This window comes from Populus trichocarpa, chromosome 3 (genome assembly GCF_000002775.5).
Source record: "Populus trichocarpa isolate Nisqually-1 chromosome 3, P.trichocarpa_v4.1, whole genome shotgun sequence".
Taxonomy (NCBI): Eukaryota; Viridiplantae; Streptophyta; class Magnoliopsida; order Malpighiales; family Salicaceae; genus Populus; species Populus trichocarpa.
Genome location: NC_037287.2, coordinates 8,809,024 through 8,834,715, shown reverse-complemented (window position 1 = coordinate 8,834,715; position 25,692 = coordinate 8,809,024). Strand labels below are relative to the sequence as shown.

The 25,692-nt window shown below is 32.4% G+C and overlaps 2 protein-coding genes across 5 annotated transcripts; both read right to left on the bottom strand.

The window, feature by feature from the left end:
* Positions 1-2,471: 2,471 nt before the first annotated feature.
* On the bottom strand, positions 2,472-12,450 carry LOC7478365 (phosphatidylserine decarboxylase proenzyme 2). Of its 4 annotated transcripts, XM_006385436.3 has the most exons (21): positions 12,344-12,450; positions 11,898-12,257; positions 11,791-11,815; positions 11,615-11,674; positions 10,872-10,940; positions 10,330-10,422; positions 10,191-10,241; positions 9,375-9,458; positions 8,936-9,027; positions 8,396-8,551; positions 8,189-8,273; positions 7,387-7,498; positions 5,962-6,062; positions 5,210-5,257; positions 4,929-5,075; positions 4,563-4,658; positions 3,924-3,998; positions 3,731-3,823; positions 3,258-3,344; positions 3,115-3,165; positions 2,472-2,787 (listed from the first exon to the last, which is right to left on the bottom strand). In XM_006385436.3, the coding sequence occupies exons 2-21, from the start codon at positions 12,230-12,232 to the stop codon at positions 2,665-2,667; spliced, it is 1,983 nt and encodes a 660-aa protein (XP_006385498.1). In that variant the 5' UTR covers positions 12,233-12,257; positions 12,344-12,450; the 3' UTR covers positions 2,472-2,664. The 4 variants fall into 4 exon arrangements, with proteins under 4 accessions (XP_006385498.1, XP_052306942.1, XP_024452424.1 ...); XM_052450982.1 differs by lacking the exon at positions 12,344-12,450 and having other exon boundaries at positions 11,898-12,337; XM_024596656.2 differs by lacking the exons at positions 5,210-5,257; positions 12,344-12,450 and having other exon boundaries at positions 11,898-12,337.
* Positions 12,451-20,487: 8,037 nt separating this feature from the next.
* On the bottom strand, positions 20,488-22,989 carry LOC7475711 (zinc finger CCCH domain-containing protein 39). The gene is made up of 2 exons (XM_002304116.4): positions 22,121-22,989; positions 20,488-20,970 (listed from the first exon to the last, which is right to left on the bottom strand). Exons 1-2 carry the CDS (start codon positions 22,728-22,730, stop codon positions 20,738-20,740), a joined length of 843 nt encoding a protein of 280 aa, XP_002304152.4. The 5' UTR covers positions 22,731-22,989; the 3' UTR covers positions 20,488-20,737.
* Between the last annotated feature and the right edge of the window lie 2,703 nt (positions 22,990-25,692).

Here is a 25,692-nt window from a genome sequence, read left to right as displayed (position 1 = left end):
TTTAGTTCTTGTGACCAATAGGGAATCATGTTAACAATAAGAGACTAAAAAGACAGGCTTGTGAGGGTTGGATTGTTGGAAAGTAATGGGTTGTCATGATGGATAATTTGAGACTCGAGTGCTAAATAGGTGTTCTATTCAATAGAGGTTGCTAGTCCTCGGAATACAAGTTGGTCGTCGAGTCTTGAGATTATAGCAAAACACATAACGTACCACGAAAACAAACAAATCAAGTATAGCTTTTGACGAAACATTTGGTACATATAAACTAGATAATTTAATGAAGCAAACTTATGAGAAAAAATCATTTAGCACTGAAATCATAATTCGATAAATATGTATTTTGAAGATCTTTGCCATGAAATCTCTTGTATTCTCAAGATGGCATCAAGTGTAGTTTAAGGTGTTTATTGTAGATCAACTTTTTTTTAATGATCAATTTAGCTCTTGTAGAAAACTTTCCTTCCTTGATTTACCCTTAAAAAACTTTGATTTAAATGATTTTCAAAACCTCCTTTCCTTACAAACAAAAAATAATACTTTTTTTTTTTTTTAGATAGTTCCCTCATAATAATCAATGACTAAGAAGGTGTTTGATATAAGGATGAGCAAAAAAATCAAAAAATTGATTAAATCAAATAAACTGAAAAAAATATATAAAAAAACTGAACTGTGAAAAAACCGATTAAAATTTTTAAAAAACCGTTCGGTTCGGTTTTATAAACCTGAAACTGAAAAAACCGAACCCAAACAAAAAAAAACTGAAAAAAAAAAACCGAGCCACATCGATTTTAATAGGTTTTTGCTCTAAACTAACCGAACCGGACCGAAACCAGTCGGTTTGAACAGGTTTTGGTTTTTCTTTTTTAAAAAACCGGTTTTGTTCTTTAAAAAAAAAAACCGAATCGAATCGAAAATGATCACCTCTAGAGACCAGAATGCTTGGCCCATTTGAAATGAAAAACACATCATTTGCCCCAAATATTTGTTTTTTAAAAAATATATCAAACAACGGATTGCCTGCATTTATCTAAATTTAGTGGTTGAAAAATCAACCCTTATAGTTTTTTGAACTAAAAATTCAATTTTCAACCCAATTTTGACCCAAAATACCTTAGACATCTTAATAAATCCATTAATAACCTTAAAATATAAAAAACTGCACAAAAATTCAAAATCAACTCGGAACAAAAAATCTTCCTAAGCTTAGATATATTTTTTAGGAAATTTCAAGGCGAAAAAACATCTAAGTGGAATTTCTCTCACCGAATGGAATCCATTGACACCAATATTAACTATTTTGGTGGTCGAAATCAGTGTCAACAATGATTCTCTATCTCGATTGCTGGAATTCAACAACTCTCAAACCTAGAAACTAAAAAAAATAAAATGAAGTTTTGGACTAAAATTGATTTTTTTGATGAAATTTCAAAATTTAAAGGAACCCAATATTTATAATTTCAAAAAATTTGAAAAATTTTACCCAAACTTTGAAAAAATCACCCATTTCTTTCTTGTTTTTCACTTTGATTCTTTATCCTTTAATCTCACTCTTTCCTAACATAAATTGGCATCCACTTTGGTTCTACAAAGGCAAAAAAAAAAAAAAAAAAAAAAGAGGATGAAAAACCAATTAAAGGAAATCTACAGTGATAGGAGCTACCGTGGTGCAGAGAACAATAATTTTTCCACGCCTTTTAGTGCTTTGTGTAATAAGGTAAGTATTATTAGTGGATGATTTCTTCTCTCTGTTTCTCTTTACGTGACTCTTACCTTTTTTCTCTCTCACAATAAATAGTGTTTTTATTTTTTTTTATTTTGGTTACAATGCAATCAAAATCCAGCTAAACATTCATATTCAATTTGAAACCCTTCACGGCTTCATCTTAAACTCATACCAGGCACCCTTTTATTTTGTTCCTAACACCCACATGGGCGCCCACATACACTCAAATTGAAAGGAAAAAAAAGTATAAAAACCGAGCCATCGATTTTCCTCCAGTGTAATCGGTTGTTTTTATAAAATATTTTTTACTAGAAAATATATTAAAATAATATTTTTTTTAATTTTTTAAAATTTATTTTTAATATTAGCGCATCAAAATAATCTGAAAATACTAACAAAAATATTAATTTAAAAAAAATAAAAAAATAAATTTTTTTCAAATTTATTCAAAAACATGAGTCGGGTTCAATTTTATTACATCAGTATAAGGACAATAAAGTTAGTAAGTCAAAAGAAATTAAAATGGTGTATGGTGGTAATATTTTTTAAAATATTTTTTTGTATAGAAATATATTAAAATAATATTTTTATATTTTTTTAAAAATAATTTTTGATATCAATACATTAAAATGATTTGAAAATACTAAAAAAAAATCAAAAAATATTAATTTAAAATAAAAAAAATAAATGTTTTTTAAATTCTTTCAAAAAAAATAAAAATAAAAATGTAAAAACAATCATGACATAGAGGTGAATTAGTTACTCCTTCCATGTTTCAACCATTTAAATCAATCTGAATGACAAGACTACAACACCATCTACACCAAGATTGCAACCATTTCCATCTTCTTCCGGAAACATTTACAATGAATGCCAGACACACTGCAAGATTCAAAATGATACCAAATCATGAGCTCTCTCATTCTTCTACCACCCCATTATGGCATACCAACTTTTGTTTGTTTCTTAGTTGCAACACCCAAACTCATTCCAACAGTAACCAAGGTCTCAAGTGACCTGGCACTATTTGCTAAGAGGTCCTCGTCTATTTTAATCACGTCCTGCAAAATAACCCCAAGATCAGTTATTGATCATGCATTTTTGATACAAAATCACATATTTTGTTTAGCAATGCATTGTCAAAGCTTGAATGTAAAAATGCTGAGCTTCTGAACCAAAAGAACACATGAAGTTTTAGGAAATTGTCGATGAATGAAAATATTTGATATTGAAGTTTGAACATTATGGTGTGCCAGTTACTGATATGATAGAATAATGGGTTTTGTTTTGTAAGTTACATGCAACTTTTGTAGATACTCGAGAGGGAAAATACTGATGTTTTGATTGAAATAGCCAGAATCTGAAAAGCAGTTCTACATAGTACTAACCTTTTCAAAGACGCAAATCACTGTGCTTCCACCAAATGAGAAATACCCTAACTGTGGATTCAGTGCAAGCTACCCAATTACAAACCACCCTCTTATATTTAGAGGCAAACAATATGCAAAACGTAATATTAGAGATTGCTCACCTCGTCTCCTTTCTTGACATGGTCACCAGCCTTCTTCGAGAAGGTGATGCTGCCAACCATAGTTGCTCCTATTGCAACAAATGCTACCTGGAGCCAAAAAGAAAAAACGAAAACCTCTTAAAATGCAATAACTGCTAGTTGAAACTGAACAGGCCAGTTAATCCATCCTAGGAATACAAAGACAGCTCTATTCAGTTACTCTTGCATTGCTCTTGAGCAGCTCTGAGATAGAATAAACAGAACAAAAGGCATCTTCTATATTGAAAAACGCAACCAAGCACATACACAAAGAGAGGGTAGGGATAGATTCAATAATCTTCTGGCACATATTGTTCCGCCAAATTTGATCTTATTTGGAAAATGAATATAGAGAAACATTTCCTGCAGATTGCCTACATGTATTTTCAAGTACAAACTAACAGCAACAAAATCAATGTTCAAATTTGTAAAGTCCGATGATTGTGATAATATACCTTTCCAAAATGTGCAGTAGAAATAATCGAAACTTCCCTCTTATTCTGAGTGAAAACATTACAATACTTGCTGTTGACAGCAATAGGATTAACCTGCAAAAAAGAATGAGATAGACGTAAGGGGGCAATAACATATAAAAGAAATGATTACAAATACTAAAAAAAAAAGTCCTTTGGTTATATATATACGTACTGTATATAAACACCCAGGTATTTTTACAAACTTGTCAATGGTTCCAGAAACTGGAGAATGAAAACGGTGATAATCCTGCAGCAATCAAAAGGAAAATAAATTGAAGAAATCAGATAAAAAAGCTTCGTGAAATTCAAGATTTGTCGGAATGAGAGAAGTCAGTAAGAAAGAATTGAAGCAGAAGGATCTAAAAGTTTCTTTTAAATGCATGAACGAAACCAAGGTAAGAAATTGGCAACATAGCTCTCCCTTTGCTGGTCTATTGATCTGTCAACAAAAACTTTTCTTTTCATAGATGAAGTTCCAAATACCTTCTACTGTCTCCTATGTGAAAGGGTGAGTGGTTGGTTGGTTGGTTGGTTAAATAAGCAGATAAATAAACCTGCTATCGTGAAGTTGTCACATTTCTCCCCTTATCACCCTTAGCATTCAATTTCAAACTATGAATACAGAACTGGACTTGGGGTCTCTTCTTAAATTGTCTCTTCTTATTTATTTATTTATTCAATTTTCTTTGCTTCAACAAATGACAAACAATGCCACCTCAGAAGAAGTATCATTGGATCAAAAAGGCACTTGAAAATCTTACTTTCCCAAAACTTACATTGCAAATTACTAGAAGGATTTTGTACGAAGTACCTGTGGTGCCAATCGAAATATGACCAAGGTACCATCAGCAAATGCACTTGAGTATATTTCGTTTCCCAAAAGCCCTTGTATAGAAAATTTGCGGCCCTATAAATTACAAAATGATACCAGCAATGAACTGTTGTTAAACAAGCTAATCCAATGACCAATAGTAAATAACAGAAAAATATTTAAATAAAACAATTTACTCATTGTCAATATGACTATCTCTCTTCACCAGAAAGAAGTTATCTATCTACTCATTCATTATTCCATTAGAACACCCTTTCAGACACAAGCATAATGTGTTCAAGTAAGGAATATGAGAGTGGGGTTGACGGTGGAAAAACTAGCATTTAGATAAAGAGGTAGAAATACCTTGATCCAAAATCTTAGACTGTCTTCTACAGACTTAAAAGCCATTAAACGGCAATCAGCTGCACATATGGCAACATCATCGTGTTCCACGGAAGCAATTGGTCTTGCACCAGGCTTTAATTCTCTTATGAAGAACTCATTGAATGTCTGAAAATGGAAGAAATCCAAACCTCATGTGATTATGAACCATTAAAAAACACAAACTAGTTAAGATTCATGGCAAGATTCAGAAATCTGATGCCTCAGTTTAATTTTATCTCAAAAAATCAATATTTGCTTACCTTAAAATGTTCTAAAGGGTACTTGATTTCAGCCAAATTTATTTGATCCTACAAAATCATAGTTACATTTATCATAAACAAGCAGTGTGATAGAATTAGCATGTAAATATCCATATTTTAAGAATGAGCTGGAAGCCAGTCTAAAACGGTTTTCTTTTCTTATGGTAACAAATGTTGTGCTAAGAGTTTTTCTTGGTAGGCAAGTTTAGACACAATAATATGAGGAGACAAAAACATGAAGAAACAACTTGATGCAAAGGACTTGTGAAATTGAAGGGAATCAAAGCTCATTCATTTTTCAGTTATGGCATTTAATTCATTGATAAATCAGTCTAATTACGAAGATCCCACAGCTCCAAATAACATTTTACGATCTTTATTAAAATATAAATCAAACAAAGGAGAGCATGCTGAAAATTTTTGCAGCAGCTAATACTATTATTGTCGTGAGTTTTCCACCTCTTTGTTCACTTGGTTTTGGTATTAAAACAAGATAATCAAAGTACAAAATGTTCTATAATTCCTAGTCAACAGAGAAACCAATACTATGTTTTTTTGAGGTGAGATTTTTTAATTCTTTATAACAATCAATAAATCTTACAAACTTCAATAAACAGTTATTTTACAACATCAGATACAGTTTAAACACAGCAATCTAAAACATATAATCAGCCACAGCTAGTCTTAGACTCGATAATCATGAGGCGAAAAATTTTAAAGAATTCTTTGTTTGTCAAGCAAGACAATCATACCTTGAAAAATGCAACAAACTTAGGAATGTCTCTAGCAGATTCTATAGTGTTCATTTCCCTTCCCTGCTTCTCAGAGATGCTTTGCAAGATTTCTTTTGCTCCTGCATCCAGGTAAGTCAACCAAATAATGCAGGACTATAATAATAAAAGCATTGTTTTTTCAAATAATACTTCCAATAACTCTTGTATAAATTTAAAATGCATAGAACCAACAGCAATCTTAACCAATTAGAATAGTGAGGTGGATGAAGTAGATGGGGGAGATCTGAACAGTAAGGAGGATTGGACCAAGACAAATAGTTGAACCTCAGCAGGATGCATTTAGAGGTCATTGCATGCCCTTGAAGACATTTATATACGCTTTCAGAGATTTTTTTCTTATTAATGTTGTTTCAACAATTACTCAAGAAAGGAGTACCAGTAGAAGATTTCACTTTTCTTGATCACTGAGAACCACGTCACTTTCTGCTGTAAATTCAATAGAAGGGAAAAGGCAAGAGGGTGCATGCCAGTACAGAGGAAGAGTAACCAATTTTACAATTCAATCTCAAGGTACAGTTTTCTGTGACATTTATGTACACTTCCAAATTTCCACATTGAAATAAGGTATCAAAGCAACTGTGCAGAATGATCATAAAATGAAGGCATGCAATAATGTGGTAGAGGATTTGCATTCCTTGACAATAGAGGATTCCTAGGAAAGTATCAATTTTTTGTTCATTCCTTCTTTGGAAATCCTAATTGTTTCAACTAAATCACCATCTTATCCTATATTATTGTGTTATAATGAATTCTCATTGATATGTAATCAAGTGTACTAATAAAAGGGGTCTCTAAAATTATCACAAAAATTTTATTTAAAATAAATAAATTTTTCATGCATCCATTAACAGATCACAATAAAACAACCATTATCACAATAAACAATATACAATATAAAATTAATAATTCAACACCATACGATAAATTTCAATCCATTATAAAAGAAAAGAAAAAAGGGTAAATTGATGTAACTAAACACAATAATTCTTGAAATCTGACATTCTTGTCTCGCTTTCCCCTCGAATTCCATGAACTAAACACCACTTAGATTCTAAGATTGAAAAGGAAGGGAAACTGCAATAAAAGAAGAAGGCAATGGGAGAAATTTATGTTGGAGCAGGCCTGGGCTGAAGTTTCATAACTAATCACAAACTTAGAGCGTCTATTGAACAAGCCTAATTTCCAGGCCAGGCTAACAAACACAAAATATAAGGCCAAGGCAGGCGAATTGGACAGTTCATCCCATGAACAAATTTATGTCGGGAGAGAGAGCGATAAACCATAAGGCCAAGACTATTGGTAAACTAAAAATGAACAAATCTATAAACTAGCTAATTCTTTTCAAAATGTACTTTGTTTTCATTCACACAAATTAAGTCGTACCTTTGTCCATAAGGCCCAGTCCTATCTTTGACTGATAAATTGCTCTCATTGACAGAACAATCTTTTTATCAATTAACTCCTCCACCAGCCTCTTTGTCTTCCTATCAAATACCTAAAGCATTAAGCTATTAGCTGAAAGCTTGCATTCATGAGATCTTAGTTCCAAATACAGTTCCAAATATAATTCAATGACATTTACAATACTCAAGAGTTGTATGGAAATGCAAAAAACAATTTTAATGGGCCACCTTCAGCAAAACAGTTCAAGAACTTCAGCAAAACATACGTAATTGTTGGATCATGTTCTGTATAAATTTCAAGCAATTATAGAAAAGTAACAGAATTTCTTTAAGAAATGAACCGTCTACCCATCCACCTGCTTAGTAATCATTCAACCACAAGATTCCATGAAGATGTTGACAATGGATTTCCTATAATGCCCCATGGCAAGAATATTTTTCATATTTTTTAACAATTAAATGATGACAAAAAAGTGACTGTTACAATCTAGAGAATTTGTTTGGACTTAACCACAACAAATAAAAAAGGGGGCAACTCCGAGGAGCTAGGGATATGTTAGTTTCATTAATTTAAACATTTTGTAATGTGGTAGCTGTTGAAACATTTTGTTGGCATCTCGAGGCTGATAACTACTACCAAAAATAAATTCACTAAAAATGCTGAAAGAAACAAGAGTTTCACATAGCGCCAAATTCACATCTTTGACGTGAACAAACCCCAGATCATAGGAGCTGAAAATAAATATTAACCATTCTTAAATATGTCCATGAGGAAAGGATACCAGAATATGTGAAGCACTTGAACCAGAGTTCAAACCAACATCATATGATGAAAAATGAGCCCATTCACTCAGTTTAAACATCCACCTGTCAAAATATAAACTTAAATCGGGCATCTCAACCGTGATTCAAAGCAATATAACCATCAAAACAGGAGAGACCACATAATGAGATAGAATTCATAAAGTTGACACTGCTAAAGTTCATACCCATAAGAAGCCTGTTTATCAGTCAGAAATCCACCTGTCATAACTTGATTTCCCGTTCCCTCGTCAAAACAAAGACTCAAATGGACCAGGGTATTTAGCTTATCAGAAACTTCAAGAACCTCACCACAAACAGGGCAGCAATTTATAAGAGGCACACTGCAACACAGGAAATACATAGAGATCAAGGCATGTACCAGAAAAGTAACTTACATATTGAACAGTCAGGGTCAAGAAAACTGCAAATTTATAGCATTCCCCACATATAGTATTGGGAAATAAACATTTGGGATTATGAGAAGAGTTGTGATCATAGTTGCAAGATATTCACAAGCAAGCTACAGAATATACATCCAAACTAACAGATCCACAGAAGATGGTCCACAAAAGCAGGAAAGGAAAAAAAAAATTAACATTTCAACCTTTAGCAAGCTATACAAGAAGCATTGCTTCTGCGTATAATAGCAGATCAATCATGTAGGTAGCAGAATATAATAAATACATGATTCAAGCTTGCTGCCATTAAATATAGAGGATCATTACCTTTCTTGTTGAATGGCAAGAAGTTCAGCCAACTCATCCATGCTTACAACACCATCACCATTCTTGTCAGCAACTTTAAAAAGCTCCTCTTTCTAGTAAGAAAACATGTTCAAAGTTAAGCAAGTTAAGCATTTAGGATAGGCACTCGATGATTAGGATAACTTTCTGAATCTAAATCCTAAAACCTAATCCCACAAGACACACAAAAATGGAATTATAAAATGTATATTGATGAGTTTTAGAATCCCAAACTTCAAATAAAAAGGTCAAAGCGTCATTTTATAATACCCATATATTTAATATTTCTGAAATTCTCACCCCAAATCCAAAACAGATCTCCATCCTAACTCATATGTCTAGAATGTTCAGAATTTAGGACAGAACAAAATATGAAATGCAAGCAAAGAACTAAGAAAAGAACATAACTTAATGGTCAAACCTTCTTATCTGCCACTTGATTACCAAAAGCCTTAATTAAGTCAGAGAACTCAGAGAAAGAAAGCTGCCCATCTTCATTGTAATCCTGCACACAGCATAAGGTCACAGAAACTCACTACCAATCGTGTTGTAAGGGTAGGCAAATAATCCCGTGCACAGAGCATAAGGTCACAAAAACTCACTACCAATCGTGTTGTAAGGTAGTGAAATACTAGTGATTTATTAGCATGGATTATACATGAGACATTGCTATAGACTGATAGTCTTACGTGTGACAAACTTCTGGAACATGAAGTATAATGAATTTGAAATGCTAAAATAGCTTATTCCATACCTAAATGTCTGGTTCCATGAGAAAAACAAGTACATGTAAATCACAAGCCAATTCAAGAAAGCCAAGTGTGTTACATACATGTATTAAACGCACAGCTTCAGGAAAGCAGGTTGTGGTCAATTAATACAGGCCATGTTCGCACCTGTTCCACAATTTGTGGTGGCAGTGAAGCAAATGTCAACAGTTTTAATGTTTTTACTAGTTAGTAATTATCAGAGGCTGATTTTGATAATAACTGAACTTACTAAACCAGAAATAAAAGTTTGCGTGATGTTTTTCCTCCTTTTAGGGATAGAATAAGATACCACTTTTTGAAACAAAACAAAAAATGAAAGAGAACATGGAGTTTGAGGTGACTAGACTATCTTTGTTTCCAATCAGGTGCAAATCTCAAAACAGCCAGCGAGACTTGGCATGCACACTTTGAAAACTGATTGAATGTCCAACAATATGGAAAGAGAATGAAGGATTATGCAAACATACCACAATTCCTAAGATGCGTCTTGCAAAATTTTTCTCTGTTTCAATTGGATCCTGTCAATAATTTCAGGTAATGTTATAGATTATCAGCACATTCTCAAGTCTCACTATTCAATGGTAGTGTAAATTGCATACTGCGGACCTCAACAGAACACGAGAGAGAAATTCTGCCGACAACTTTACCAGCTGATGCTGGGTCAAAAAGTTCAAACACTTCAAAGTCAGAATCTGAATCCTGCAATGAAATAGTATTTGTGTCGAGGTAAAAATAACTAATGTTAAAAAAAAAAAAGACATTAACATTTTGTGAACAGAAACTCATAAGTTAACCTAGATTTGCTAAATTGAAATGAGCATCACCAGAAAAGATGATATGAAAGATGTCAACAAGAAAAGAAACCAAAAAGGAAAATATTTAGGACAGTTTAAGATGCAAAAGACTGTAGAAAATCAATTTAAAAATCATATAGAATATAGGCAAAATGAGTAACAAAAGACTAACAAATCGTAACATTTTTCCACCAAAGTTCAAAATCATCTAAATTGCCCCGTAGATAAATGAGTCAAAGTGAGCCTTTTTTTTTCTAACGCTTGACAGGATAAGAACAGCGATACTTTTAGCATATATGCTAATGATTTTAACATATTTGCAGTGAGCAGTCATTCAATGATCAAGTTGTTTACCTGTGCTAGAAATTCAAGTAGATCAATCTCACAATATCCAACAAGTTTGTTCTTCGATACTCTATTGGTCTGCATCATTATATGAGAAATTAGGTGACCACCATAGCAAAACAACTAAAGAAAAGAAAAGAAATACTTTTAAATAAGAGAATAATCAGAAAAAAGTAACCCACGTCATTAAATGATGTGAGATTTTGATAGCATAAATTCATAGCTGAAGCCAGAATGTGACCACAGACAACCAGATTGCAGTAATACTTGTGTCATTTAACGTGTTGTAGGCTTTCCAGTACGGACAGAATAGGAAATGACCTTTCACTACTTGCTAGTGATTTGTATGGAAAGTAAGTCAGGCGAGAGACTTCATGTGTGAGAGAAAGAATTGTGCCCAAAATTGAACAGGAAAAGGCATTAGCAGCGTACATTATACTGTTATTGTACAGCACCTCATGGCTGTCTATACCAAACCCAATTAGTCACCATGTAGGTGAGTTTTGTGACTAAAGAGAAATGGTAAAATCACATGGAAAATGGCCGGTCCTGGACTTGTTCTTTCGGTAATCGGAACATTAAACGAGTGAGAAATAGTTTGCAATGTATCCAGTTTTCATAGCCAAGACTTGTGACTTTTCAAATAGGTCGGTCCTAAGAAATGAAAAGACTTTAATCCAAGCAAGCAAGGGCATGGTGATGTAAAAATAAAGGCAAGCAATAAATGGGTCGAAAGTAAGGTAATTGCTGACCTCGAAAACAGAAATCCTGGCAAGATGAGGCCCATTTTTCTCTAACATAAGTTTCTTTTCCTGCATGACAAAATATAATGTCAATCTTTATTGCTGATTTCTCAATTGTATATTTGATTATAGGTAAAAAAAAAAAAAATTGGAAGAAGAAGAAGAAGATAATGAGAGTAGGTGACCGAGTTCCAAACAGGTTTGTGGGTCCTGAAACGCAAAAAAAAATAAAATTAAAACAACAAACAACAAGAAAGCAGGCAAGGAAGGAAAGACGAGAGATGGAGTTAACTGGTGAGAAATATGGGTGCGGAAAGTCTGTTCGCCAAGGGAAACACAAGCGAGCCACCTGTCTTTGAATTGCATGTCAGCGCTAATTAGAGTGAGGAGAGCAATTCCAGCAAAATCCTCAGCGGAGACGAGTTTGAGAGCGGAAGTGGAGGAGGAGGAGGAGGTTCCATTTCCTCGTGAAACAGAAATGCGACGGAATATGCGACGGAGATGAGGATGGTGTTGATCCTTGCTGTGGAAGTGAAGTTTCTGTTTCATTCGAGAGAAGCGAGTCGAACCACCTTCGCTATTAGTAGATTCCGTACCAGGCAATTCCTTAGAGCTTCCGTGACCCATCCTTCTTCCTTCCTTTTCAGTTTTTCTGGTCTCAGGCTCCGTCCGATCAGTTTCTCTCGGTTGTTTAACGTAACGTAACAAATAAATAAATCGGGAGGGAGAAGAGTATACCTTAATAATAGATTCAGGTCATGACAATTCGGTCTTAGCGGAGTGGGTGATGGCGCGGACTGGTCCAGCCAGCGGTCAAACCACAATAATTAATTTTAATTGGGTTTATATATATATATATATATATATATAATCCTACAGGTCTGAAAAGTTAGGCGTTGGGTTTTTATGCATCTTATAAAGTAATTATATATAAAGTAATTTTGTTTCATAAACAATAATAAAGTAATTAGAGAGCGCGTTTAGACTTTAAGCTGTAAAGAAAGATTCGCAGAAGGGTGTATAATAATAAATAAATAAATAAATACACATGATTTAATTACCATTTAAATGCCTGAACCATTGTAGAAAATTATTTATGTAACCAAAGAAAAAGAAAAGAAAAGAAGTTAATGCGTCATATATCAAAAATGTTTTTGACTTCAAAATACCGCACATCGTAAAAGCTTTCTGCAGAGAAGCCATGATGGGCAATGGAAAATCTGTGTGTTGCTCGGCAGTTAATAGTCATTATCAATTCTATGGTGGCCGTCTTTTTCTCGATGTCAACCGGAAAAAAATGAAGTTACTTTTGCAGCCTTGGATGGACCGAAACTTCCGAGGCACCGATTCGTTGATGAAATTGTCGTTACTTTGGCAAAACATTATTAAAATTTTGCCAATCTTTGATTACAGTGCCTCGCAAGCGCATTGAGCAGCGGTTGGGTTTATCAACCGATGACCGGAAATCAACCATGAACGGTGGTGTGAGTTGGTGAACGCATCTGCAATTAGAAAGAACATGCATTCACCATAAATTCAAGAGATAATTAACCTACACCTCACCCTTCTTGTCTTCGTTGAAGACAGTACTGAGGGTACTTGGAAGAAGAAAAGGACGGAACGCAACTACAGATCATAGAGCACTAAAAAAAGATGTATCAAAACTTGTTTAATCCAAACTGTACACTTTTGTAAGAATATCTTCGCCGTATCATCATCAAGCACGCACTAAAAAAGAAGAACAGCAGCACTCTGTTTATGAGAGGCCTCACAATCATTCTGCTGTTGCTGGGACCATTAGAGGCATGCACGAACGATAAGTCTTATTCCTGCTAAGGCAGGGTTGGCAGTTAACTCACCTGTAACGTTTGCAGATGTTAAGCTTATTCAAGCACTTCGTATTTCCAAGAGGTGGCGGTGGAATAAAAGAGAAAGAAAAGAAAATATATATCTATAAATTGAACGGGTGATGAATTTGATCCATAGGCATTGAGGGAAGTTTTTCAGCTTCGGGGAGCTTGCTAGCCTATAAAAAGAAGGCATGTCTTTTATATTTAAAACTAAAACGTTAAAGAATAATATAAATCATATTTCATCATCAATCTAAAAATTTAAGTTTTTTGATGAGATGACTCATGGTATCACAGAGTTAATAACCAAGCTATTACGAGTTCGAATCTCATCATTCTTATTTATTTGATAAAATTAAGTACAAGATAGTGTGTATATGTGCAAATTTCAAGTCCAAAGAATTTTCACTTGAAGTGAGTGAGTTAGAGAATAATATAAATTATATTTTAAAATCTCATCTAAAAACTTAAATTTTTAAATTGAATTGGTTTTTTGATAAGAATATTATCGATAATGCCTTAACATCAACGTTTAGAGTGGTTTCTATTTGCAGAATTTGCGACATTGTTAAACCTGGTAATTTTTATCCCACGCAATGATTCTTAGATCAACAGGGAATCATCTAACAACTATACAAATTTCATATTGCATGAGATGCTGAATACACACAGAGACCTCTCGTCTTCATCTTCGTGTTCCACTTGATCACAGCAGCCTATCTTCCCCCCAAATGTCATCTACTTATCTTGAAGCCTTTCAATCTTCAAATCCTTTTGAATATCCCAGTAGCTGTCATCAAATACAAGGCAATAACTGCTGACGGTATTTAATTTTTATGATGATATTTAGTTTATCTTGAAGCACATTGCATGCATGGATATAAAACTAAATATCCTCTAATTGTACTATTTTTATGTAACTTAGCATAAACAACAAAATACACATACAATATCTTAAAAGGGATATTAAAAAAAATTACTTGTTGAAACACTTTCATTATATAGCATGCATAAACAAATTGTTGAAGCCCTTACATTATATAATAAATATATATATATATATATCATGTTATTATCAATATTCGAATTCTTTGTCTAAACTTTGTTACTTATCACTTGATGCAAATAAAATAAATAAAATTAATTTTTCAAGATTTCAACGACACCACATTAATTATTAATTAATAGTACTCATAATATAACAAGGTCATGAACTTGTGAAAAAATAAACTCAATATCCCTCTACAAAATATCATAACCTAAGTTCTAGAAAAGACGAGAAATAGAACAAAAAAGAGATAGAGAAAGCTGGAAATATAGTGGAGAAGAAGGCAAAAAGCTATTGCAAGTTGTGCGAAGCATCCCCTTTTTATCCCTTTTTTATATTGAAACATGTAACCAAAACTAATGTAGAATTAATTATAGTAATAACCATAATTGATTCCCATTATTTATTAGCTTTAAAATATGAAAGTTTTTTTATTTTTTTTGCTTTCAAAACATTTTTTTTTCATTAAATGAAAAGGTTCAAGTAGAGGAAGATAATTGTGCATATAATTTGTTCATGGACTAGCTAAAAAATATATTTATAAATCTAAAAATTATTTTATAATAAACTCAAGTTCAAGCATAGACCTCAAACTAGGGCATAAGCCTAAACCCATGTCATGTCATGTCATGTCTAGTTGAGTCAAGCATGTGTGTGTGGCTTTAGTCTAGGGTCTCTTTTTTTAAAAAGCTTGTGTGTAATATGGATCCAATTTTTACTCTTCAACTTCCACTATATATGTTACAAAAAATTCTTAGAATCCTTTAATGTGAAATTAAGGGTTTTTTAGTTTATAAAACATTTCAATCAAACATTCTTTAAGATTAATTTCTCATTCATCTATAATTTATTTTAAGCAAGTTAATCTTCTATGTTAAAGTACTTTTATTTTAGAATAATTTTCTACAAATCTTTAACCCAAAAAGTGAGTGGACATCATTTTTAATTTGTGCTCAAATATGCCCATTAATCATTTTTTAAAAATAAATTTCTTACAATTCTTCACATGAATGAAAATTGTCTAACCAATATACAAAAACTCAAAGATTAGTAGAGAGATAATAATTTGATAAATCACTATATCAAGATAGGCAGCTTTTGACTTTTAACATTTCTTTTAGTAAAATATAATCAGATTTACTTGGCTATTTAATAAACGCGATGTCTTGAACTATTCAGTCTTTTGTGTAAACCTAGACAATAGAACTCATATAGTTCTTTTCCTAGTGTTTTCATGAGTGCTTTAAAGAATTCAGCCTTTCATAATTCCTAAAGAAATGATCATATTTCTCACTCATATAAGTAATTTTTTATTAAAAGTATTCTGATATACTCTGATTAGTCGGCCATGATATAAAATCATTAAAAACAAGGCTCGACTTTATCATGCTACAACAAACACCTTTTCATTATAGGAATAGGAAGGAAATAATTACTTTCAAGTGCTATTGAGAATATTGCATGACTTAGTGTCCTTTTTAACCAATATCCTAGGATCTCAAGTCAACGAGGTATGGTTACTATCATGACACTTTTTTCACATTATATAATTGAGACTCATTATTATCGATGAGTTACACATAAGCTCTTCAATTTGGCCTCCTTTACAACTGTCTCAAAAGCAATAAACCTCGATTCTATTATGGATCTTGCAGTCCATATTTTCTTAGAGGATTTCCAAGACATAGCTACTCTATCGAGTATAAAGATATATCCACCAATGAATTTTAAACTCTTAGTATCAAATATTCAATTTGCATTACCATATCTTTTTAGTATAGCCAAGTAACCAGTATAGGGTAATTCATAGTCTAAGGTGTACCTTAAATTTTATAGTACCTTATTTATAATTTTCTAATGATCTATAGTTGGATTACTCATATATCTACTCAGTTTGCCAACTTAGTATGCAATCTCTAGTCTTATGTAGTCCATAACATATATCAAGCTCTCAATTATCCAAGAATATTTCAATTGGAATACTCCCTCACCTTTTTTTAGGACTAATGTACACATATATTAATTGGTTTTTTAACAATGTTATTATCATTTTTATAAAATTTATCCTAGAAACTTCTATTCCTAGAATGACATTTGTGACACCTAAGCCTTTCATGTCAAATAGTTAATATTTTCTTGGTAAACTTAATCATGTAATTATTGTTGTCCCAAATTAGTATATCATCCATACGTACAGAGATATACAAGAACATAATCTTTATCTATATTTTTAACAAAAATACATTTATCAACCTCATTAATTTTAAACTAGTATGTCATGTCATTATTTAGGTATTTGTTTAAAATCATATAATGACTTGACAAGTTTACAAAACTTTTTTTATTGTTCTTTAACAATAAACCCCTCAGGTTATTTCATGTAGATCTCTTTATCAAGGTCTCCATTTAAGAAAGTTGCATTTTCATCTACTTAATGTATTTCAAGTTTGTTAATGGATACAATAGTTATTAGTATTTATATGAAAGTTATTCTTAATGCAAGTGAATGTGTCAAAATAATTAACACATTCTTGCTGTTCGAATCCCTTAACAACAAGTTTTATTTTATATTTATCAATGATACCATTATCTTTCATCTTTCTCATAAAAATCCATTTATAGCCTAATTGCTTACTTTTTGATGGAAGATCCAGTAGTTCCTACATATGATTTTGTATAATGAATTAAATTTCACTCGTGACTGCTTTCTTTTAATAGGAAGATTCATGACAGAACATTGCTTCAAAGTAGTTTTGAGATTTATTTTCTAAAAGGTATGTTAGAAAATCAAGTTCATTTACTTTTATTATTTTTGTCCTCTTGCTTCTTGTCTCAACTTTATCATTTTTTATTTGATGATGACTACTTGAACTTTCTTTACTTATTCTCTTAAGTGAACAAGTTTCTTGTAATGTTTTAAAAGGAAACACATCTTTTAAAAAAACATAATATTTTTTTTATTTTATTATTATATTAGAATGAATATCCTATATACTTAACTTGTGTATAAAAAACAATATGCACTGAAATTGTAAGCATATCCAATGAAAACATAATTCATAATTTTAGATCATATCTTAACTTTTTTAGTATCATTTTCCACTTTTATAAGACACTTTTCACTTTAAGGTATTTATAGGAAGAGGTCTCCTATCTTTCCACAACTTATACGGTGTCTTATTTAAATTTTTTTTTCTGTGGTACTTTATTTAAATATACTTGGCAATCAATATTGCCTTTCTATCAAGTTTTGAGACGATCTTGAACTTATCAATTTGACCTTCATTATTTTTTAAAAAAGTTTTGTTGTTTTATTGAGATGAATATGGAGTGATTGTTTAATTGATGATATCATTTTAGAAACCAAATTCATAAAAAATGCTTCATATTATTTACCTTTATTATTTTTTATTACCTTTATCTACTTGCTTAAGTTGATTTTTAATTTTATTTTTATAATTTTTAAACATTTCAAGAGCCATATATTTTCTTATTAGCAAGTAGGTATAACAATACATTATGAAATCATCAATAAAAATAACATAATATTTTTTTCATCTCTGGTCTGCACAAATTTTAAATTATCAATGTTCGAGTAAATTAGATTTAAAGGTTCATTATTTATTTTAATTATGAGAAAAGAATTATTTGTAAATTTTAAGAGATATTATAACCAAAACTAATACAGAATTAATTATAGTATATTAGCTTTAATTACCCGTCATAACAAAATATGACCCTTTTTTTGTTTTTATAACATACATTATTTCATTGAATAAAAAATTATTGAGGTAGAGGAAGATAATTGTTTAGACAATTTGTTCATAGGCCAATTGAAAAAAAAAAAAAAACTTTATGAGTCTAAAAGTTGTTTTACAATACATCCAAGTCTTGAGACGGGGTGAGTACATATATGGCTTAAGTCTTCCTTCAAGGGTATCTCTCCTCTCAAAATTTGAGCACCCTACAAATAAATTTCTAACTTTTCAACTTTCAATTATTTAAGTTACAAGAAAAATTTATAATCTTTCAATGTGGGATTGAGAGTTTTTGAATTTATAAAATATATGAACTAATAGTTTTTTAAAATTAATTTTTTATTCATCCATAATTTATTTTAAATAAATTAATATTTTATATTAAAGTATTTTTTGTTGAGAAACAATTTACAATAAAATTTTAATCTAAAAAATAAATAGACCCCACTTGCAATTTGTTCCGGAAAGTGTTCATTAACTAAGATTAAGTTTTTGTAAAACAAATTTCTACCAATAATATTAACATCGTTTGTGTCGAAGAGATTCGTTACCAAGTCAAATGTTGATGAGGCATCTGGGTTGCCGAGTCTTTCTTCTACCGAAGATGAAGTCAAATTTTTCTCCCTGCCTACTGAGATCATTCAATTCTGATAGCTTTCTAGCAATTTTCTTTCCCTTCTAGTACTTGGACCAGTAGCTCTTGTTTTGTTGGGCATCACGATCACTCGTCAACTTGCTCGCATCAGTTTCCATAACTTCAGTCCTCGAAACCAATTTATTTTCAAACCACTGCTTTTTCTTCCCCTTCAAGCCCGTTTTGTTTTGTCTTTCTTGGCTTTGACAAATGGCAAGTCTACGCCGCATGTCATTTCTGAACCCTGTAATTCTAATGAGTTTCTCGAATTGTTGAATTTTCTCTTAGTTTACAAAGATGAGTTGCTTGCCCAATGTTGCCATGCAGACACGGAAAGAAGGTCTGGTCTGCCGAGATTGAGACTGGAAATACATTAATCGTGTTTGTGAGAAAAAAGAAAAAAGAAAAAAAAGAGAAAATTATTGGAAGATTTTGAGAGAGTCTAGACAATTCAGGCAAACCTAGCTAACGATATAATTTCTTTTCCATGTTGCCATATATATATATATATATATATATATATATATATATATATATATATATATATATTGTTGTTATTAATATAAAATATATATTGAGATTTCACTTAACCGTTTAAATTATTAGGTTGATGATTAAGCGGTCAAGATTTCAAATCTTATTATTTTTATTTATTTAATAAAATTTAAACACAAGATAATATGGGTATGTAAAAATTTCAAGTTCAAAAAGTTTTTTTTTAGGAGGATGTTTTAGATAATATTATATGTTAGAGAATAATATAAATCATATCATGGGACCTCACCTAGCAGTTTAAGCTATTGGGTTGAGTTGGTTCTTTGACATGGTATCAGAGTCTTGATGACCAAGTGGTCACGAGTTCGAATCTCACCATCCTCATTTATTTGATAAAAATTAAGCACAAGATAATGTGGATCTGTGCAAGTTCACTTGAGGGGGGTGTTTTAGAGAATAATATAAATCATATCCTGGGATCTCATCTAACAGTTTAAGCTATTGAGTTAAGATGGTTCTTTGACATTATAAATCATATTTTGAAAATTTTTTTAACAATTTAAGCTATTAAATTGAATAGATTCTTAGAACATTAATTAGTTATTTCAATCCACATAATTGTATACAAAACTGAAACATCCTTGATAATTTGTTTGTCCAACCACTGATACAAGAGTCTTGATTGTCCTAGTAAATCAACCCAACAACCTTGCATGCTAAGTTTTTTTTTTTTTTTTTTTTGGCACTAAGTCAACGTTTCTACAACTCAAACGAAAAGGCACTAGAATAGATAATGACTAGTTAAAATGTAATCCCATCAATGGAGTTATGTAAAGCAGTACTATTATATTGGCAAACTCAATGTGATAAAAAAAAACAATAGAGAGAGGAAAGAGCGCGGTAGCTTCGGAAGGAGAAGATGAACAAGAATTCCAAGAAGTTTAGAGCAAAAACATGACAAGTAAATGAATAAGAAATTTACGAACAGCTCAACTCTCCATTTCCTGCAGACAGCCTGAGTCTGTAGAAGTCTCTAGCTTGAGACCCTTGACAGTTCAAACCTTCAACTTTATCTAAGAGCAGCTTTACTAATTAAATTATGCGAAGAAAAATTCATTCTCCTCGTATCGATATATGGTACTGTTAAAATGACACAGATAGCATTCAAAATATCATATAGACTCCTCAGACGAGAGATTTTTACATCTGAAACCAAGATGACAGAGGATCAGAGAGAAATCAATCAAGATCCTTCGACAACCACAACAGAGAAAACAAGATAGGAAAAGGGAGCTAAATCCAACAGAAGTTTTTGTTTATCTATTTAAGACTGTTCAAGTAAAGTTTTCAGTTCTCTACTTCATTCAGTGAGCTATGCAGAAGGTGCATATCTTCTATCCAGTCAGCATATATACCCCTTGTTTTCTTGAGTGCTTTCCACTTGAACATGCAATGCGTTGCCTGCGCTTCATGCTTGTGATTAGAACCAATGCCATCCTTGCCCATAAGAAGAGAATTTGAAGCTTTAGTTGGCACAATCCCAGATGCCAATGCAATGCTGCCATCAGACTTCTCTAACTCTGTAGAAGGAAATAACAACAAACGTTACTCAACCAAAAGTGTTATCTTTACCAGATTCCAAGCAAACAGAAAAATACCATAATCAAGGTTTGGCCATTAGTGAACTGGGACCCATTAACATGAACTAACGGAATTAATTATAATTTAATATCTCTGACTTTTTGGTTATAAACGCCTCTGTTGAGATGATAGAATGGTTTGCCATGCTAGAGGTGCTGGCGCCATTCAGTTTCCTTTGAGCACAAGACGTCAAGATCACGTTGAAATGTCATTCGTTTGTGTGATTAAGCCAATGGCGCATCATCTCAAGTACTTTATTTAATTTCTCATTAATCTCATTCTAAGACTAGAAACAGCTCACTTCATGTTGGACAACTCCTATCGAAACTCAGAGCACCATGAACAGAATTAACTTAGACAGAAACTGTGAAAATCATAAAAAGATTTTCTTTTCTTGCCACATAAAGCTTTATAATACAACCCAATGGTTCTTTCCAGAAAAATGACATAGCTCCATTATAGCCAGAGCCGTGATTTACTCTAGGATACATAATTCTAACTTCTTGATTTTAAGAGACTTAAAAGTTCTATAATTGGCGTGCTGTAGTAATTTAATTAAAAAAAACATTTAATTCCATCACCACCAATAAGTTACCAAGACTGGCGAAAGAAGAATTGGAACAAATGCCAACAACACAAAGTTGTTTCATATTTGAATAACCCTTCCTTTTGGTTTTCATCTGGGAGAGATCACGAAACAGCCTAGCTTTCCAGCTCTTGGCTATTAAAAGATACCGACATGGGCCTTTTACAGATTAAAGTTCAATTAGCGAAGAACAATAATAGCATATAGATATAACAATTGTGGCCATGGAGTAAATTCTCCCGCACTGTATAGATTCCTTAAATATCTTGTATACTGGCCAATTAAATTATAATAACAACTGTGTAATTTGGAAGACCCTAATCCCATTGATAATGCTTAAATGCTAATCAAAATCTACCATCCACAGAATAATACCAAAACACCAGCCACACACACACACGCAGAGAAGTGAACAACATAATTAATTATAACATAGATGAAACCATGCCCATAATTAAACATGCCTAAAATGATAGTTATGGTAAGTGAAGGTACTAGAATACCTTGTTGTCCATGAGCAAAGTGACACACCTTGCCATATGGGCAGCCTCCAGTCATTTCCCAGTTGTTACAAAGCCTTGTTTTCTTATACCCTTTTTTGTGACCTCCTGAAGAAGCAGTCCCTGTAGTTCCAATGCTTATAGCTGAACTCTCCCAGTTCTGGCCCAAATTTTTCTGAAAATTCTCAGGAACCACATGAAGGAAACGACACTTATTCCCATACGTGCATCCTTTGCCAGAGTTGAACATCCTACAGAGATTTTTATCCTCATTGACAACAACCCTTCTCAAGTTAGGCAAGGCCTTTCTCAAATCACAAACAGCATGGGCAAAAAGACATTTGCTTCCATGACTGCAATGCCCTGTTCTGAACTTCATGCACAACTGGGTCTTGAAGCTGCCACCACCAGTCATCATGGCATTGCTTTTTCCCACAAGCATTTTAGAACTTGGGCCAGCGTTATTTTCACAAATTCTTGGTTTCTTCCTTAAGGGGTCTCCAATGTTAGATACAATCCCAAACCCTTTGCTCTGAGTGGAGCATTGAGAACCAGAATGAACCATTTGGGTACTAAAAGTAAAGTATTTGCAAGAAGGTGAAGAATCACTCATTCCAGGTATCCAAACAAGTTATCTTTCAGTACTTTTCTTCGAGTTCTTATACAGGAAAAAACTTACAGCTCAAAATCAAGAAAACTCAGAGGGGCTGATTTGAGAATAAAAGAAAGTGACTCCAAATACAAAATTTGCTTTTTGTATGATTCTACATTCTGGGAGGAAATATTGGATGATCCATTGTTGAATGGGAAACGATTTCAGCTGGAAATTGAAAAACCCAGCTCGTGCTAGCTGGGACCAAATATCCCCCAGCTTGAGGCTCAAGCTAAGGAGGCCTGTGGCAGAAACACGAATGCATTTTTAACTTGATTTTCCCAATTACGAAAATAGCCTCATCAAAAGAGTTTTTGACTATCATGTCGTAGTCAGATATTTTATACATTATTAGTATTAGTAGCATCTGACCCGCGATTTCTAATAAAAATAAATCAAAAACTAAACTTGAAAAACATAAAGATAAAGATATATTTCATAATATATTTGATATATTCAGTTGTATTTAATAATTTTACTTTTTAGAATAGATTATTTATTTAATTAAATAATAATAAAAATAGACATACACATGAAAGCAATTGAACAAAATTCAAGAAAAAAATATCATGTAAACGTGCATATATTCAGAAAAAATATTATAATTTTATATGAAAAATAAGTGACATTTAACTAAAAACTATATTGAAAAGTTGAGAGATAGATATGATTGTAGATATCTAATCTCGAAACATGGACAATAAACTTGATTGTATTTAATTAATAATATTGTATCTTGGAAAAAATATTTTATTTAATAAAAAAATAATATAAAAACACGTATAGAAAAATATAGAAAAACGATTGAATAAAATTAATGAGAAAATAAATAAATAGGGCTACAAAGATAGAATGTTTCGTAAAAAAAATAATGAAATCTTTTTCATAAAATAAAAAAAATTAAATCATATTCTATAAAAAACATCATAAAATTATTAAAAATTTACTAAAATCATAAAAAATAACTGAAAATCAAAGAGAAAAGCTCAATGATAAATACACACGAAGATATTCAATCTTATGATTTTCTTTAAAATTTTCTTTTACTTAGGTAAGCCTCTTTGAATATTGTTATTAATGTTAATTGATAATGATATCTCATACAAACTTTAAGTTTAACACCACTCATGTTTTTTTGATATTGCATGATCTTTAGATAACACAAACCTTGTACGAACCTTGTGGTGTGGAAACATAGTGTATACTTTTGATTTACAATCAGGGCTTACAGTCTAGGGAAGATTTTCTGCTTGGATCATGACAGGCGTATGAGTTCGGAACTGATCGTGTTATTGTTTATCTCCGCATCTAGTCATATGAAACACAGTTGTTTTTATTGTGAAGGTTGTCATGACAAGACTTTTTTAATGGTAAAGAGAAGATGGTATTTGGTGCTGATATTTTACAGTGTAAGAACGATTCTTATACTGCTGAATCTTTATCTGGTTCTGTTTCTTTCAAGGAATTTCTGAGCACAGGATGATAGCACCATTGTTGTGGCTGGTCCAACTCTTGAGATCTGGGATTCAATAAGCAGGGGAAGGCTGCAGATATCAATCATTACTGCAGTCAATCTTTCCTCAGTCATGTCTGAAACATGAGAGATCATTGAACAACAGAAAGGAAACCTAACATCAAGAACATAAACCCCATTATAATGTATCAACAAATCTTGAATTTTATATCTGCACAACAGATGGAGAATATCTACATCTCTTTCTTGCTTTGCAGGATAAGATTTCTCTAAGAAACTTGAGATCTAGGAGCCCCAATAACCATTTCTTTCTTGTAACCAGTGAATGAGTGGCAAGCCAACAAATAGCTTATGCTAGCTTTGACATAAATGGCATTTGAAGTTCATGCCTTGGACACAAATTGAATTGCAAAGTTGTTCTACAGGGATAAATGTTGGCATATGATTCACTTGTTTAAGAAAGTAAGATTTGGAGCTTATAGGAGCAAGGAGTTCCTCGACAGTATATGAAATATAAATATACCAAGCCTACAGCTCTACTGGGACTTGCAGAATCTGTCGCCACCACATGACATCTCATGAACGCTAAAGAATTAACAGAGTTTTTCATAGGAAAGCTGGATACTGCTACCTTTGGCTCCTTTTCACTGGAGACAGTGATTTGTAGAGGAGAAAGAAGAGCCTCCCCATTGTTTCTTGGGGACTTTATCTTCAATTGAAAATAGTTGCCAGCCATTTCTGAAAAAGCAGAAGGCTAATTTCACCAATCACCTCAAAACAAAAGCAAAAGAAAAGGGGAGAGGGTCAAAGACCGCAAGTTATAGATACCAGCTGATATGGCTGGTAGATTGTTCATATAATTAAAAGCATCCAAATCTAGCCTCATGGAACCAAACAGAATTTCCAAAATTATAGAACTCAACTAAACATCTCAGCTTAATATATCAAGAGCATGAGACAGATCAAATCTCTACCTCTATGGTAGATTCTCCAAACCTAGAATGCAGGCTAACATCATCCCCAGCCATCACCTCTGCAAGCTAAATAATTTTAGGGCCCACATCATCAACTCCAACTGTAATTATTTCCTAGCAATTGTTCTCATTAGGATATAAAACTTCACTGTCTTTTGATGGGTAATTACTCTAAACACTGGCTTGTTTAAGTAAAGGTGGACCCAATGGCTAACCCTTGTATTTGCTGCTAAGCTGATTGAAGAAACGAGACGTGGGCTTTTCTTAATACGATGAGCATGCATGCAGTTTCTCGAGATGTTGGAGGCTTTCTAAGTTCTGTGTCTGTCTAGCAAGTGATACATTGTGCAGATACCTAAAGCAAATACCAATGGAATGAGAAATAGAGTAAAAAGAAGTGAAATAAAATGAAAACAACAGGAAGAGTCAAAGTTTACAGTTTTGTTAAGATCTAGTAAGTCACAAAAAGTAGGAC